Raw genomic sequence first — 16148 nt, forward strand, 5'->3', positions numbered from 1 at the left:
AAAATGGCATATGGAGATGACACTCTGTCACGATCCCAAGTTTTTAGGTGGTTAAAATCATTTTCAGATGACCAGGGATCAGTTGCGGATGATCTATGCTCTGGAAGACCGTTAACATCAAAAAGTGACAATAATGTTGAGCAAATCAGAGACTTGATACGGTATTAATGGCAATTATTAATTAGAATGAATGCAGAACAACTGAATTTGAACCATACCACGTCCACCAAATTTTGACAAATGAATTGGACATGAAAAAAGTTTGTGCAAAATTGGTCCCAAAAACCTCACTGCTGAACAGAAAAACAACAGGGTGCAAGGTACTGAAATCTTCTGGGGCAAATTGAAACTGATCCTGATTTTCTAAAAAAATCTTATTACTGGTGATGAATCTTGGATATTTGAATATGACCTAAAAACAAAATGCCAGAACAAGGAGTGGCACATTTCAAACTCACCACGTCCCAAAAAAGCAAAAATGAGCAAATCAAAATCATGCTAATTTATTTCTTCAATAGTAATGGCATTGTCCATAAGGCATTACAGGACAGACTATAAATCAATATTTTTACAGAGAAATTCTTTAAAGACTGTGGAAAAGAGTTGCCCGCATGAGACCAGCCATCAAAAACAACTGAATTCTGCATCACGACAATGCACCTTGTCATGCTGCACTCTCAATTAATGAGTTTTTGGCAAAGAAAAACATTCCTGTACTTCCTCAACCATCTTATTCACCTGACTTGAGTCCCTGCAACTTTTTCCTGTTCCTGACTTTAAAAAAAACACCTCAAAGGACACCATTTTGATACAGTAGAAAACATAAAAAAAAAAGAAAATGTAACTGACCATCTGAAGGATATTCCAGTTTCTGAGATCCAACACTACTATGAAGAAAGGGAAAACCACTTGAAGCGTTGTGTGGCTTCCCAAGGAAACTATTTCGAAGGTGATAAAGATAAAGTCCATGTATAATTGGATTATAAATAAAAGGTTTTTCTGAACCAATCTCATTACTTTATTTACAGACCTTGTACTTCCATTAGTAAAGTAGCGCAGTAACAGGTGATTCAGGAACCCACCGGGTTGGTCTAGTGGTGAACACGTCTTCCCAAATCAGCCGATTTGGAAGTCAAGAGTTCCAGCGTTCAAGTCCTAGTAAAGCCAGCTATTTTTACACGGACTTGAATACTAGATCGTGGATACCGGTGTTCTTTGGTGGTTGGGTTTCAACTAACCACACATTTCAGGTATGGTCGAACTGAGAATGTACAAGACTACACTTCATTCACACTCATACATATCATCCTCATTCATCCTCTGAAGTATTATCTGAATGGTAGTTACCGGAGGCTAAACAGGAAAAAGAAAGATAAAGGTGATTCAGGAGGAAAGGGAAATAATTTAGAAACTGATTCGAGAGCTTGAAATAAGTTCATACAAACATATGTCTGAAAACAGTTTGTTATACAGTTATGGCTAGCAAAATATTTGTCCTGGATTTAAGTTCCCTTGATGAAATGAGATCATAATGATGTTTTTAATGCGTTATGTAAGGGGTAAACTTGATGGTTTCTTATGCCTTTTGACCTGAGATCTGAATAAACAGGTTAAGAGAATTATATCTCTCATAGGTTTCCATTATATTTCATGTAAACAGAAAAATTCAGTGAAGAAAAACATATTTTTTTAGGTTTGAAGTATAACAACATTATTACATAACTATTGAATGCATAAATTTTATTATCAAAACTTATACAGAATCTAATTCTACTGAGAAAATTGACGTAATAAAGTCAACTTCAGCAATGTAAGCAAATTCGTAGGCTCCACTCTGGTTTGTTGTTCATGCTTTGAAATTAGATTTTTTAATATTTTTATTTCTGCCTTCAACAAATCAGTGCTGCATGAATAATTTTGTGTGAACGCATTAACATTTCTTTACCCAGTAACATTTTACTTCTAGATGCTTCTAGAAGCATCTAGTATGGAAAGACCAGTATGGAAACCATACTGGTCGTCCATCAGCATATGATTAGAAGTTACTGTTAATGCGGAGGTACAAGACCTTCTCGAAAACTTTACCTACTACAGGCAAGAACGTCAGAGGACGGTAAGAGGAACTTACAGTGGGATCCTTGTCGCAACCTTTGAACAGTAGTTTCAACACACCACGTTTCCAGCACGCTGGAAAATGCCCAGCAAAAAGCAACCTTGATAACCCTAGTCAATGGACCAACAATAACAGGCAACAAGCGAACAAGGAGCTCCACCGATACTGTCATATCCCGGGGCTTTATTCCTAGCTAGGCTGCAAATAACTTGACGGACTTCCGCCTCAGTAATTTCTGAAGACATAATTTCAGAGCAAAAATCTGCAACTTCCCTTTGGACACGTCAATGATATGAGGTCTCACTAACCTCGGTATCATATGGAAGTTGATCGTCCATCAGATGAGTGAGGACACGATCTTTATCTATAAAACCATCCTGGGTCGAGAGAGCCAACAGAAGAGTGACCCCATGGGTCCTTATTCCCTTGCTCTTGTACAAAAGAGCGCCAGGAATCACATTTAGAAGACTTAATCTTTTGAAAATACTCGGTCCTCTTCCGATGATAATCCGCTATCAAGACTGCACGCCGATCAGGATCATTCGCACAGTGTGTGGCTCTCCTGAGTCGGCCCACAGTCCACTTCATCGCAGTCAATTCCCGAGTCCACCATTCAGCAACTCTCTCTCGACCTTCTTCTTGGGATAGAGTGTTCAGCGGCTTTAACTACTGCAGAAGAGAAATTCTCTGCCAAGTCGTTTAATGGGTCACAAGACGGCAGCTGTCCCGATCACCGGCAGAAGAAGACTGAGAGGAATGTCCTTCATGGTAGACGACGTACGGGTCCACACGTCCGGTTGCGCTAAGTACCTGGGCGTGTGGATTGACAAGAATGGGCTGTCTAACACCCACCTCAGAGAGGTCACTAAGAGGGCCGAGAAGATACAAGACGCTCTACAAAAACTAATGGGCAACAAGAGCGGACCACGGGCGAGCAAGCGACGGCTGATTCTTTCAGTGGTTTCCTCCGTCTTGCTGTACGCGGTCCCGGCCTGGAAGGACGCACTTTCGAGAAAGAAGAACGTACGGATGCTAGCCTCCCTTACCAGAAGAGCGGCGATACGCATAACATCGGCGTACCGCACCGTATCTGGATGCGCAGTGGCAGTCATCGCAGGGGTGCCTCCCATCGAGCTGCGGGCCACGCAGCTGGTCTCCACATACGAAGGAACGCCGAAGGCGGAAGCCGGGAGGCAGCTGATGGTCAACTGGCAGGAGATGTGGAGAACGGCTACGGCTGGGGCATGGACCAGGAGACTGATCCCGGACTTGGGACCGTGGGTCAGGCGGAGGCATGGGGAGGTAGATTACTTCCTCACGCAGTTCCTGTCTGGACACGGGGAGTTCGGGGTCTACCTACATCGGTTCAAGAGAAGACGGACACCGAGGTGCTTCTACTGCGGTCAGGATGACACGCCGGAGCACACCTTTTACGAGTGCGAAAGGTGGGCTGTGGTCCGGCGTAGGCATGGCACAGATGGCCTCACTCCAGAAACAACTGTAGCTCACATGCTGAAAGGGAAGAGAGAATGGGATGCGGTACAGAGCATGGTGGCTAGCATCCTGAAGACGAAGGAGGTACACGGAAGAGAGTGGGGAGAAGACTTCTAGGCGCGGGTAAGCAGCAATGTCCCTAGCAAGTATACTGTGTGTTTCTTCTACTATATATATTATTTTTGTGTTGTATTGTATTGTGAATTCATTGTCTCCATTGTCACTGTGGTTGGTACTCTACGGCCGGCTCGAGATGACAAGCACGATCGCTTCGACCGTGTGCAGGAGGGCCACGGCTAGAGGTGACATCGCCGAAGAGACAACATGAAGTGGGTTTCATTTATTATGTATTTTCCTTGTATTGTATGATTGTGGTATTATTTTATTTTATTGATTGTGTTCCTTCTAACGGTTACGAGGGCACTCACAGCGAACGTGCCCGCGGATTGCGGAAGGAGGAATAAGTTCAGACGCCAACGTGATGGGCTGCAACTGAAGGGAGGAAAAATAAATAAATAAATAAAATACAGGGGGCGAATCGTGGTCGCCGTGCAGGGCCAGGGAGGCAGCCTGGATGCAGAGGACGCTTTGGCTCCTTCATATGCAAGAATGAAGGTCAGTTGGGGTGCTCCGATGATGCATTTGGGACCCTCAGGTGTGAGAGGGGGACGCGGCGGTTTGCCGGCTTCGCGCAATGCGTAGCCGGCAACCTAGTGTAGGGACGGGAAGGGTAGCCTCTAAGTGGAGGGATGTAGTGGTCGTCCAGAAGGGAGGGCTGCTGCATCTTGATGAAACTGAGAGGACCCCGATGGGACGCCAAAGAAAAGGCAAGACAGGGGGGCAGTCGACTGCCACGACACTCCGACATTCCTGCGCATAGCCTAACGGCGGAGGCCGGGGATGTTGGGGGTGTTTAAGAAAGAAAGAAAAAAAAAAAAAAAAAAAGTCGTTTAATGGGACCTCGTCCAGACTTCGAGTGAAAACTCGCAGCCTGGCCGCAAGAATGTTAGAAAACTTGAGCCAATCTGCCCGCCTGTGCAGGAAGCGCCCCTGTTAAACAGGAACGTCCGCCCTAAAGACATTGCGCAGCCCACCTACCCAATCAAAAACTAGTAATAGGTGATCGCTTTCGCAATCATCGACTACTGACCAATTCAGAATCCTACCAGGGATTTCCTTACCAATGGTAACATCAATGTTGGTACCATGGAAGGCCCTCCGCAAACCAACTGCACCGGCGAAGGTAGTCAACTTGCTGGCTACATTGAAAACATCAAACTGATGCTGGGCAATGAAACCTTCAATCAATTCACCGCCATCGTCCGTGATCCCATTGTTCCAAAAAAGCGATTTAGCGTTCTCATCAACTCCTATAAGAATAGGACGACCCGCTACCAGCCTAACAATTCTATCCCATCTTTCCAAATGCTCTTCAGTGGGATCTGTGAACTGAAAGTACGAACTAACAACGTCCAGGTCCAAACCGTTCACGGCAAGCTTAACACCGACGTAATGCATGTCAGAAGCCTGTTGTATGAAAACACTATCTATGAACTTCCTGCACAGCATGGCGGATTTACTATCACCAACTAAAACTTACTCCAGCCTGAAAAACCTGGTAGATAACCCTTAATCACATACGAGTGCTGTAGAAGGAGAACATCGAGGATCCGTTTCTCAACAACCTCACTAACTCTACTTGGACTGCATAGGCCCCTGGGCATTAAGTTGACCGAAGCTAACCATCGAGAGAGTTAAAATGCATCTCAACTGCTCTCAAGTAACAACCACACTCCTTGCTATTCACTGAGTGCCTATGACATTTGCGCAACCTTTTACAGTTAACGCAAGTTGGAGCCTCTTTTTTCTGCGGACAGTCCTCACGCTTGTGACCTTCCTTGCCACAATGCGCACAGACCGACGCATACTTACAGAACTTGGCCCTGTGACCAAACCAGAACACTTAAAGCATCTCTGCACGTCAAGGTACTCCTTAACGTGACAGGTTGCGAAATCCAAGAAGATTTGTCCCTCAGACACGAACTTCTGGTGGAGACCCGCACCTAACTCAAAAACTCTGTCATACCATGAGGCATCATGAATACCATGAGCCATGATGAAGCAATTAAATACATAAAAGGAGATGAAAATTTAGTAGTAGTTGGAGATTGGAATGCAAGCATTGGAAAAGGCAAGAAAAGAAATATAGTGGGTGAGTACAGGCTGGGCAAAAGGAATGAAAGAGGGGACCAACTTATAGAGTTTTGCACGAAGTATAATTTAGTAATTGCCAACACCCAGTTTAAAAATCATAATAGAAGAATACACACTTGGTAAAAGCCAGGTGATACTGCAAGGTATCAGATTATACTATGGTTAAGCAAAGATTTAGAAATCAACTCATTGACTGCAAAACTTACCCTGGAGCAGACATTGATAGCGACCATAATTTAGAGATAATGAAATATAGATTGGGGTTTAAAAACCTGAAGAAAAGGTGTCAGATGAATTGGTGGAATTTGGAGAAGCTTGAGGAAGAGGAGGTGAAGAAGACTTTTGAGGAGGACATCGCAAGAGGTCTGAGTAAAAAAGATAAGGTAGAAAATATAGAAGAAGAATGGGAGAATGTTAAAAAAGGAATTCTTTAATCAGCAGAAGTGAACTCAGGCGGAACAAAGAGAACTGGTTGAAAACCTTGGGTTTTAGACTATATATTGCAGCTGATGGATATGAACGTAGAAAATATAAGAATGTTAGTGATGAAGAAATTAAAAGGAACTATCGACAATTAAGAAATACTATAAACAGAAAGTGCAAACTAGCAAGAGAAGAGTGGATTAAAGAAAAGTGTTCAGAAATGGAAAGAGAAATGAACATTGGTAAAATAGACGGAGCATACAAGAAAGTTAAGGAAAATTTTGGGGTACATAAATTAAAATCCAATAATGTGCTAAACAAAGATGGTATACCGATTTATAATACGAAAGGTAAAGTCGATAGGTGGGTGGAATATATTACGAAGGAAATGAATTAGAAAATGGTGTTATAGAGGAAGAGGAGGAAGTTGAAGAGGATGAAATGGGAGATACAATACGGAGATCTGAGTTTAAGAGAGCATTAAAAGATTTGAATGACAGAAAGGCTCCTGGAATAGACGGAATACCTATAGAATTACTGCGCAGTGCAGGTGAAGAAGCGATTGATAGATTATACAAACTGGTGTGTAATATTTATGAAAAAGGGGAAGTTCCGTCAGACTTCAAAAAAGTGTTATACACATGACACCAAAGAAAACAGGAGCAGATAAATGTGAAGAATACAGAACAATTAGTTTAACTAGTCGTGCTTCAATAATCTTAACTAGAATTCTATACAGAAGAATTGAGAGGAGTGTGGAAGAAGTGTTAGGAGAAAACCAATTTGGTTTCAGGAAAAGTATAGGGACAAGGGAAGCAATTTTAGGCCTCATATTAATAGTAGAAGGAAGATTAAAGAAAAACAAACCAACATAATTGGCATTTATAGACCTAGAAAAGGCATTCGATAACCTAGACTGGAATAAAATGTTCAGCATTTTAAAAAAATTAGGGTTCAAATACAGAGATAGAAGAACAATTGCTAACATTTACAGGAACCAAACAGCAACAGTAATAATTGAAGAACATAAGAAAGAAGCCGTAATAAGAAAGGGGGTCCGACAAGGATGTTCCCTAACCCTGTTACTTTTAATCTTTACATAGAACTAGCAGTTAATGATGTTAAAGAACAATTTATATTTGGAGTAACAGTACAAAGTGAAAAGATAAAGATGCTATAAGTTTTTGATGATATAGTAATTCTAGCTGAGAGTAAAAAGGATTTAGAAGAAACAATGAAAGGCATCGATGAAGACCTACGCAAGACCTACCACATGAAAACAAACAAAAACAAAATGAAAGTAATGAAATGTAGTAGAAATAACAAAGATGGACCACTGAATGTGAAAATAGAAGGAGAAAAGATTATGGAGGTAGAAGAATTTTGTTATTTGGGAAGTAGAATTACTAAAGATGGACGAAGCAGGAGCGATATAAAATGCCGAATAGCACAGGCGAAACGAGCCTTCAGTCAGAAATATAATTTGTTTACATCAAAAATTAATTTAAATGTCAGGAAAAGATTTTGAAAGTATATGTTAGGAGTGTCACTTTATATGGAAGTGAAACTTGGATGATCGGATTATCTGAGAAGAAAATATTAGAAGCTTTTGAAGTGTGGTGCTATAGGAGAATGTTAAAAATCAGATGGGTGGATAAAGTGACAAATGAAGAGGTGTTGCGGCAAATAGATGAAGAAAGAAGCATTTAGCAAAATATAGCTAAAAGAAGAGACATACTTATAGGCCACATATTAAGGTATCCTGGAATAGTTGCTTTAATATTGGAGGGGCAGGTAGAAGGAAAAAATTGTGTAGGCAGGCAACGTTTGGAATATGTAAAACAAATTGTTAGGGATGTAGGATGTAGGGGGTATACCGAAATGAAACGACTAGCACAAGATAGGGAATCTTGGAGAGCTGCATCAAACCAGTCAAATGACTGAAGACAAAAAAAAAGAATTTTATTAAAGATTATTTCATTTTGACCTCTGAAATTTGCCATGTTACCTGAGTGGGTCAAGAAAATTTTGGGGCTGGGACCTCACTGGCCATCCTGTAGTGCAGCCACCGCATTGTGGTTATACTGTATTAATTTACCATAAATGTTCGAAAATTCCACCACGACATGGATGCACTTCAACAATCAGTTCATCACATGTGTCTACTTTTTGCTGGTATACTTTGCATTTCATCCATTACCCAGAAACAGTAGTAATCTATGACAGTAAAGTCCAGTGATCTAAGCAGCCAATTTACCAGCTCTGTACTTCAATTTATTTACCAGTAATTTTTCATCTAAGGATTGTCTTAATTCATTTGTGAATTGTGTTGGTACACCATCAAGTTGATAGTACACTTCAATTCGTTTCACTGATGAGAAATTTTAAATCACTGTAAGAAATACATTGTTAAAAAATTTCTGATAATTTCTTCCCTTGATATGCTGTTCAGTATGAAAGAGCCTGTTAATTGGTTGTCGATCATGCCACACTAAACATTCACTGAAAATCTTTGCTGGAAATATGATTCAACTATAACAAGTGAGTTTTCTTCAGACCATCGATGTGAATCCCATGAGTTGTTTAAGCCATTACGAGTAAAAGTAGCTTCATCTGAAAATTGTATAACAGGATTAAGTTGTAATTATTGTTAACCCATTGACAAAACTGCAGTCATCAGGCATGGCCACGGAGCTGTAGGTAATGAATCAAATCTCTGAACATGATAAGGACGCAGCCCATGAGAATGTAATTTACTCCAAATTTCACTTTGTGATATGATGAGTCATGTAGAAATTCTTCATGTTGAAGGACTAACCTGTCCCACCTAAATAATGTTTTCCTTTTCATCATCATGTACCGGTTGACGTTCGGAAGAAACTTGAACACTGGAAAGTGTACTATTTTCACAAAGATTATTTTAAATTCAAAATACTTTACAGTATTTAAAAACAGCGGTTTTTAATTTTTACAAAATTCATAAAACTTTTCTGTTAAAATTTGTTCCATTTTATATTTTATTTTTAACAATGAAGTTGATTTTTTCCGTAGACTTGACATCAGTTTTCTTAAAACTGAATTCTCTGCGAGATTCTATAATTAAATCTATGCATTTATTAGTCATTTAACAAAGTTATTCAAAACTCAAAGTTATTCAAAGTAAATCAAAACAAACGTGATTTTCTCAGTGAATCTTTCTGTTTTACATTGGATATCTTGAAACCTACAAGAGATACCATTCACACAGTTCTCAGACCGGTTTTATTCGATTTTTCAGGTAAAAAACATAAGAAACTACCAAGTTTACCCCTTATATAATCCATTATAAACTCCTCACTCTGACCTCATTTCACTGGGAGAACTGAATCCAAGCAAGATTTTTTGCTAGCCGTAACTCGATCAAACGTTTTCAGATATAAATTTGAATGAACGTTTTTCCTTATTTCAAGCGCTAGAACCAGTTCCCAAATTATTTTCATTTCCTCCTGAATCACATTATATATACTAATAATTTTATTGGTTTGTAATTTATTGTTTTGAATTTATATATGCCATTTTGAAGAACTGTTTCTAATTGGAACATCCACGTTTAGCTCTTATCTAAATAATTTAATTTTTATCTATTTCTTCTAGTATGAAACAGTCATATTGCTTGTATTGACTACTCATCTATTTGCCTGATAATTCCACAACACCCTTTGAGAATGAGCAAAATCTCAGTTTTCTTATTTACAACTGGAACCCCCAACAAATCTAAAACTGAGAGTTCCGGAATAGATTAAGAAATTCTATTACAGTGTAAATTTCAGCAAAATTGTGATAAATATCTTAAAATTATATTATATTTTACATTAATAGAGAGATATTAAGTAAATTTTCAGTCAAATTCCTATTTAGATTATGGGACGTGGTACCAAATCTTCTAGAACTGTAATTTCTCATAGTATACTTTAAATAACAATTGCTGAATCCTAGCATTTGGCAAACTCAAAAAGTCAGAAATATAGAGAGTGATTTTGAGAAATTGAATATATTTTTCTTTTATTTTGGGAAGTGATTTAATTGACGCACAATATTTAAGCTTCTGAGTATACAAAAGGAAATAATTAGCCTGACTTTGTCAATTAGTTTACATTGTCCCCTTGGTAGGTTGAATTTTTAAAAATGATTCTCACCTAGGTTTTTGTTTTTCCTTCATCCTCATTTACTTAAATTATATATTATTTATACTTATTTACTTTTAGTATTTATCTAGTTTAAACTTCATCTTGGTCATCTGGTCTTTCATAAAAAATAAACTACAATTTGATGGTGTTTGTGACTAGTCAATAAAGAAAATGCCGATCTCTTTGGCCGAGTGGTAGCATCTCAGCCTTTCACCCAGAGGTGCCGGGTTCGAATCCCAGTCAGGTACAGCATTTCTCATACACTACAAAATTTCATTTCCATATCCCACACACAAGCTTCAAGCCTATGTTGCAAAACCATCATGCAATAAAAAAAGACATTGCGCTTATTGAACATAGCAAATATGAAGTTGCGCAAGACATATGCACAAATGAAATGAACTCAATTTCTGAACAGGTCTCATCTTTTGAATATAAAGGAATTTTAATTTCTTACCTTCTACATTGTTTGAAAATGAATAATGAATTGTTTTTTCAGAATGATTAGACAGTTTTGAAAGAGTATTTTATAAGATTTATATGTCACAAAAAGAACTGACCATTACATCATTATTTTACTTTATGGCATTAGTAACTCAGCAATACAATTACACAAAATAAGATCTTTAAAAAAATTTATGAAACTATTAAAATTTTACTGTGAATATGTAATCCTTACATTTCAGCTACACTTCCTCTAAGGCTGGTGTAACGAATTCCCTGTGAACCAAAATTACCAGAATCCTCATCTTCAGCTTGCACCCAAACAATTGTTGTTCCTGGTCCAGAATTCTCAGGTACTGCAACCTATTAACAAAATTGACTGTGGTTATGCAATGAATCATAAACAATCATTAAGTGCAATATTACAGAAATATTTTTAATTTTTTTACAAAAACATTATGTTCAGGAGAATCTTCAAAACATCTTAATTCAAGAAGTTATTTTACTTTGACTTAATAATGGATATTTATAAATACTTATTATATATACATATAACTTTGTGAAAATTCAAATAATTCATCAGCATACTGATCTCTGTGCCAAATAACCTCAATTAACTTCAAAATAACCACAAACAACAAAAGAACCTAAAAAAACTAATATCAAAAGTCAACTTTTGGTATTTGTTTTTTTTTTTGGTTCTGTTAATGTATTTGATGGTTATTAACTTAGTAATGAGTAGTTAGTTAGTTACTTATATATATATATATATATATATATATACAAACAAAATTAAAAATAGTAAAATAAAATTAATTAATAAAGTATAAGGAAATATACTAAGAAAAAGAGTATTAAAGTAATTAATATAATTGATGAAATAAACTTAAGTAATAAGTTTATTACTTAAAAATCTTATTTTGTCTAGAAGGTAAGTAAAGTACAAAATGCTATTTTTTAATTTCAAAATTGCAACATACAATCATGCTATTATATAATTTACTTGTTAACAAATTAAACATACTATTTATATTACTATTACTACAATACATTCTCACTACAATCATATTTTCCTAATGATCTGACAAATTTTATAACTTAAAACACATGCTACAGTAAGGTAAGAATAAAAAAAAAAACAAATAAAAAGTAAAAAGGTAGTTAGTTATTTATTAGATTATACAGAGTGAGCAACATAAAACCAAACCCATTATGAAACCGCTACCCAACACTATTTACGAAAGACTTTCACACAACTAGCTTAACTAGTGGATGTATATGTTACTACTGAATGTTGCTGACATTTTTCAGGTAGTTACATGTGAGTGCAGTTTAAATTTTGTTGCAGTGCAGTATTGTGGGTGCAGCTGTGTTTGTGTAAAATGCCTTATTCAATCCAGAAAAGGATAGCTATAGTTGAGGCCTACATTCATTGTGGATCATTTGAAGAATCACGTTAAGTATTCGTAGAAAAATTCCAAATGCCTGTATCCTAGCAAAGAATAGCATACATGATTTAGTTGAAAAATGGTGTACAACAGGTTCAGTTTCAAATGCAAAGCGAAATAGGCAACCTTCCATTAGGACTCCACAGGCCATTGCTGATATTGAAAGGAGAATTACTGCCAGTCCAAAAAATCACTATGCAAGTTATCCCAACAATCTGGTGTTAAATATACACTTTGTCGTAAAATTCTTCATGAATTAAAATTGAAACCATATCGCATTACAACTGTGCAACAACTGAAGGAGCCAGACAAACCAAAACAACTTGATTATTGCAACTGGCTTCTTGAAAACATTGTTAGTGGACAGATAAACCCGATGGCATATTCCATGTCACATAAGGCATAGTTTCATTTACCCAACCATGTTAATTCAAAGAACACCAGGTATTGGATGGTGAGGAATTCTCATGAGATGTTCAAGCATCCACTTCACAATGAGAAAACTGATTTTGGTGTGCTGTTTCCAGTAATCATATAGTGGGAACAATATTTTTTGACTGGACTGTCAATACACATGTTTACCTCACAATTTTTGAAGAATTCTATTCGCAATTAATTGATAATGAAAAAGAATACCGCTTCTTCCAACAAGGTGGAGCAATGTGTCGCATATCAAACGTTTCACTGAATCATGTTCAGGCAGCTTTCACAAATCAGCAAGGGACGGTGGTCTCCACATTCCCCAGAGTTGTTTAGCAATTTTTTTCGTTTGGGGCTACTTAAAGGAGAGAATTTATGCATCTAATCCCCACAATATTGATGAACTGAAGGTGAGAATTCAACGAGAAATCAACAGAATTGACAATGTTTTGCATTAGACGACTCACAACACAATCAGCCAAGCACAAAAGTACATTGATACCCTGAGTGGTCATTTTGATTATCTTTGGTAATAATAAGGTAAATAAATGCAACATTTATATTACATTTTATGTTTTTCTTATTTAATTTATCTGTACCATTCATAAAATTTCATTCCAACATAACCTACTGATTCTGCAGCAGTTACATTATAGGTTCGGTTTTATGTTGCTCATTCTGTATAAAATAACTTTAATAAGTACAATTTAAAAAATAATCATGTTTACAAATTGAAATATTGTAATTTCTGTAATTAAATCATTTTAAACATTTTAATAGTTTTACACATTGAAAAGCATTTTTGGTTGATCTAAAAACTAGCTGTTTATCTGAGATGTACTATTAAAAACATAAAAAGCAAAACATACACAGTAAGTCTTTATTTTGTAAGTGAAGTTTTTATGCAGAAGAAAGAAGTATATTTCAGATTTTGGATGAGGAAACTATACTGCTTCAGAACCATAGGGCTTGAAATGAATACTTGTACTTGCCTTATTCTATATACTTACATATATGTGGATAGAAAGTATGTGTAGAATGTATGTTTCTAAAAGCACCAGAATCCTTCTCTTCAGATGTGTGCTTTCTTATATTTTTATTTTATGATAGTTTTTAAACTGAATATCCATTTAATTTTTTAGTTATTCATTTTTATTTTGTTTCATACATTTTATTTTTATTTATTTATACAAGATTTAATAAAGCAATATAATTTTTTCATACAGATTATTTGGCCTGCACATAATATTTGGTTATTTATAATAAGTATGTATAAATGTAAAACAATTAAAAGGTTAAATGTATAAATAATTTATAATAATGGCTAAATTCAATTCTTCAATTTCAGTCTGAAATGACTCAGATTCTTCACCACTACTAATGCTGTCACTCAAAATGATCATCTTTTCTGATTGCATGTCCACAACCCTATCAGCCTTCAGTAGTCAACTTTTATCTTTAAAATGTAATTACAACACTTTTTCCTAAACTCAGTATCCATTTCTGTAAATTTGTGCACAATCATTTATTTCAGTTCATTGATGTTGTTTATTATATTGTATGTAGCAATGCCATTTTTTATTTTTGCCCAGATTAATTCCATTAGGTTTAATTTGAGTAGTAGGAAGAGAGTTTTAATATTTTATTACTCTAGTTCTGATATCTGATCGATAACTTATACATAACTGTAACTTGCTTATTTTTACCAGTTCATAAAGTTTGTAAGTGAAGGAAATATTCCTTTCTCTTAGCTATGCCAATAATACTAACTATTTACTATTCAAATTTGGAGTAAAATGCACTTTTTTATTATGAAATGGAAAATTATCTACCAGCAAACCTTATTTTCCAGAATATTTTTGATGAAATGGCTTTTAATCCATTTTTGTAATTTTCCATATTCATTTCATTGAGACAGTTCTCTGTTTTTTTTTGGGACAGTTTTATAAACCAAAAATTCATATTCTACTCCTTCTTCAGTATTAGCTTGAACTGATTATTAACCTTGATCCTTTTGAAATTTTCTTCTTGTAACTGTTGATAGATACATCAATCAGTTCACCCACTACTTTTCTCGTGCATTGAATAAATGTAGCACTGATCAGAAAATACAACAGACCTACTTTCCCTCCTACCTTCTCAAATTTTGTTCAAATATACAATTCTTTTAAAGCATATATCATGTTTTTCAATCATAATGATCCTGTTGTCTTCAGCTTTCCTTCATTTGAAACTGAAGCTCCTAAAAATTTTGCACAATATTAATGACTAAAATTCAATTTTAATTTTGGATGCTGTAGCTTGAAAACTCTACGCTTCTTAAAATAGGTAGTCTGTAATTGGTTTTACAGAATTGGTTTTACAGTCTGTAATTGGTTATTGGAAATTATTAGTTTACTTTTTCCTTTATTCTCGGACAAATTATGCCTGGCGTACTGAATATTTTATTTTCTATTATTTGGTTTTCTTCCATCCATAATTTCCTTAATGTGTAAACTGATCCTCCATAAAGAATAATTATGCAATCCTGAATTTCTGAACATAACATCCAGGGATTTCCATTACATATGTTTTTGAATACATTCATAATGATGCATTTACTTTAGCTTCTAAGTGCTATTCCTTGCCTAATAACCATGTCATCAATTTTAGTTGAGGCATTTTGATTTTGTATTAAAAAATACCGTTTGTTGAAGTAGTAAAAATAATAAGTTAGTCAAAGTGTAATAGACATAGCACTGCCATAATATGGAAACAGATTGAAGACTGCAAATTGTCTTATACCAGATAATGTGTCTTTACCCTCCCCATTCAATTTACTCCCAGTAGACCTGCTTGCCAATACATATCCAAGGTAAGCAAAACAAACTATTTCCATCAACCAACAATGCCCACAAAACATAGACAAACTGCACTTGGTACATTGTGTATGAATGTGTACTTATACATCCAAATATGCATTCACATTTACACCTATAAACTGCACTGCAACTGATGTCACAATGTTTACCCACTAAATTTTCAAAACACACCTAAACAAATAAGATACCTTATTATTATATAATAAAATATTACACTAGTATTACTTGAAATAACTTATTTTATGTGTTGAAAAGAGAGTGAATATTGTAACAATGTAACAGCAAAGTACAATTAAATGAATAAAAGTATGAACTCATCAAAACAATTATTAGAAAATATTGCACAGTTTTGTAATCAATAAAGCTTTTAATAAAAGCAAAAAGTTTCAATTTTCTTTTACCTCATAAACTGATTTGCTGAACTCTGGAAAGTTGTCATTAACGTCTCGAATGTGTATTGTAACTGATGCCTCACTGAATTTTGGGTTTTGTTCAACAGTTTCTTTGGCAACAAGAGTGAAGTTCATCACTAGAAGAAAAAACACAATATGCATATTTTTTAAAA

General features: G+C 35.9%; 1 protein-coding gene across 1 annotated transcript in view; it reads right to left on the reverse strand.

Moving 5' to 3' along the window:
* Positions 1 to 16148, reverse strand: part of Cad88C (cadherin 88C) — a 253672-nt gene that overhangs the window by 90267 nt on the left and 147257 nt on the right. Inside the window, exons 11-12 of the mRNA XM_075375504.1 lie at positions 15985 to 16112; positions 11090 to 11217 (exon numbers count right to left, since the gene is read on the reverse strand). Coding sequence (XP_075231619.1) covers positions 11090 to 11217; positions 15985 to 16112 — 256 coding nt within the window. The remainder of the gene's footprint in view (positions 1 to 11089; positions 11218 to 15984; positions 16113 to 16148) is intronic.

Source organism: Lycorma delicatula, chromosome 1 (genome assembly GCF_047948215.1).
Source record: "Lycorma delicatula isolate Av1 chromosome 1, ASM4794821v1, whole genome shotgun sequence".
Taxonomy (NCBI): domain Eukaryota; kingdom Metazoa; phylum Arthropoda; class Insecta; order Hemiptera; family Fulgoridae; genus Lycorma; species Lycorma delicatula.